The 2966-nt window shown below is 37.6% G+C and overlaps 1 protein-coding gene across 1 annotated transcript in view; it reads left to right on the plus strand.

The window, feature by feature from the left end:
* The window catches only part of LOC106872316 (kielin/chordin-like protein), a 14342-nt gene that overhangs the window by 3889 nt on the left and 7487 nt on the right, over window positions 1-2966 (plus strand). Inside the window, exons 5-6 of the mRNA XM_014919258.2 lie at window positions 959-1090; window positions 2628-2765. Of these exons, the coding sequence (XP_014774744.1) occupies window positions 959-1090; window positions 2628-2765 (270 nt within the window). The remainder of the gene's footprint in view (window positions 1-958; window positions 1091-2627; window positions 2766-2966) is intronic.

Genomic DNA, 2966 nt, shown 5'->3' on the forward strand with positions numbered 1-2966 from the left:
GTCTTTTCCTAGATGGTTACTATGACAACAGCTAGGGATCCACGCACTTCCACTAGTTTTGCTGAGAACCCTGGCACGCATCAAGCGTCCCCTCGCTCAGATGGAATGTCATCAGATATGCTAGTTAATCCATAACTGGGATCCTGACCGGTGCCACTACTCCGGGTCAGAGTTGACCTGGGAGCAACAATGGCTAAGAGGTGGTTCCACACACCTGAAGACCTTGAGGCTCCTGAAACAGGAACCATTATCTGATGCAGCTTAAAGTCACACCCCGTAAATGTATACACATACAGAGTCACACACACACACATACATATGCACATGTCTAGGCATGTAACCATATGCATGAGAATACATGCATAAAACAAGACATACAAATCTGCACATGCACTGACCCCAAATACTGCACATATCCACACATATATACAAAAATAACCCGCTAATGTTGAAATTCCAACGAAGGAGCCTTGGATCCCGGTTAGGAACCGGCTCTTTCTCTACTGGCAAGAAATCTTAAATAAAACTGAATAATGACATACATACATACATGAAGGACAAGTTCCATAAGTGGCTCGTCTGTTTTCCTATGTGTTCATTCTGTTGTCCATAAAAGAAGTCCGTTTTTGTGCTTTGTTTATGTTCCCGTTCCTTTTTTGACGTCCTGTACCCGGATATGCATCTATATATACATGTTGATGTAGGTATGTACATATATGTATGTAAACATGCATATGCTCATATATCATTTGTATTATTACATACATACATACATCGCTCCCTCCTCAGTGGAAGATTTATAATAATTAAAAAAATAGAAGAGACATACACACATATTTAACAATGCACATTGTTCGATGATAAGGATATATGAGTGTGTGTATATGTATTATCAAGTTTCCTATATATAATGTGATGTTTTTAAATTTAATTTGTAACAACATGAATATTTTGCCAGCGAAAAGATCCAGTGACGGATGCCACCATAATGGAAAAGACTACGCTGAAGGAGAATCATTCAAAATAGACTGCAACACATGTATCTGTGGCAAAGGAGGTTTGGCAGGTTGTACAAGGATGTTGTGTCCAGGTATTTGTATGCCCATTAATTTGAATATTTATGTGTGATTTCCACTAAGGAAGTGCGGAAATACGCAAGATGATGAACGATGTGATTGCTTGTTACTGTTTCCACCATTGGAACGTTTGAAAAATTTGCGTGATGATATGCAATCACGGTTTATCGACTCTACTCAAGCTAAATATACTGTCACGTAGATGATATGCTTGTGAGGCTGCGTGTCAATAACAGTGTAACAAGATCATGTAAACATTTGATAGCAACTTGAACTTCATAATTTGACGACTCGGTTTCGATTCTTGTTAGAATATCACTTAAGGTGACACTTCCCTTTGATATTAATGTTGCTGATGTGGACATCCGCAGCAAAATCTCATCGGATTGCAAAGCGATGAAGCGTTTGAAGCAAGATTTATAGGTAGGAAACATAATGTATGCAGAAGTAATGGTACTCCTTAAAAGTATCCTCTACTCTGGGAGAAAGCTCTGTTGTGCGTTACTGCTTTTCTTTCATCTTACCTTGTTGAACCTGTTTCAGTTGTGTTACTAACTTACTATCAAAAGCTCGTAACCGATTCGACATTGTATCTAAGAGACGTTCTTTGACTGACAACTTCTTTGAAGCTGAATATTGCGCAGCAGCGTCAACCACAAGTTTCGCTTTGGATAAAGCACTGCTAAAGTAGTGCCTTTTTTTTTCTCTAAAAAAAAATCTGTCCTTGTGTATTAGTAAGTTATCTAGCTAGAATATTCATTTTTCTATCGGATTTAGTTGTTAAAGTTTGTGAGCAATAAATTAGTTATTCTTCTACAATGCACAAAATATTCTAACAATTTCTAAATGCAATTCTAAATAATATTTAATTACAACAATACAAAGGGATTTTTTTAAACCATCGAATGATTAATAGGGGTCCATCAGAGTAAAACAGGAATCAAATGTTTGAATATTTATGGGTGGTAGCCAGAAAGGAAGGGCAAGGACGCAAGATGGTGAATACGGTGTTTGCTACCGTTCCAGCGACGTTTTAAATTTGAGGACGGAAAGTGATTCGTCTGTAACTCAATGCATGAAGTCTTGTAGTGTATTAAAGAGTTCATTTAACATTGGGTGGGTGGGGGTGTCGATATTTGGAGCATCAGAAGCAGACGTCTAAAAAGAATTAATTTAATCTGTCTTCTTGGAACTATGTTGACGGGAAACGCCATCTTGACTTTCTGCAGATTGCTGGCTCACTGTTGTATTTGGACGTGAAGAAGACATGTATTTAAATGTAAATGGACCAGTCAGAAATAGGGCGTGATGTAGATTAGAAGTGGTAAGAATAACGATGTATGTTGTGTGTAGACAATGTATAAAAAAATTTGTTATCCTTTCTCATGGTAGAGAGCAAATTAGTGTTTGATTAAAATATATCAGTGTGTGTGTGTGTGTGTGTGTGTGTGTGTGTGTGTGTGTGTGCGCGCGCGTGTATGTATTGACGGGTTTCTTATAAATTATATGATAGTTTTATACAAGATTTCCAACATCTGAATTATTTTCCAGAAAAAATATCCAGCGACAAATGTCACCATAATGGAAAAGATTACGATGTAGGAGCATCATTCAAAATAGAGTGCAACACATGTCGTTGTGTTAAGGGCGGTTTGGCAGCTTGTACAAAGATGTTCTGTCCACCTCCAGGTATTTGTGCGAAAATTAATTTCATAATCAAGAGTGTTGTGCTCGATAACGAAGTGTCTGGATATTTACGTGTCGTCTTCACTAAGGGACAGCAGTGATCATATATACCTACCTACCTACCTACCTACCTACCTACCTACCTACATGCATACATACATACATACATACATACATGCATACATGCATATATATATATATATA

Source organism: Octopus bimaculoides, chromosome 14, assembly GCF_001194135.2.
Source record: "Octopus bimaculoides isolate UCB-OBI-ISO-001 chromosome 14, ASM119413v2, whole genome shotgun sequence".
Taxonomy (NCBI): domain Eukaryota; kingdom Metazoa; phylum Mollusca; class Cephalopoda; order Octopoda; family Octopodidae; genus Octopus; species Octopus bimaculoides.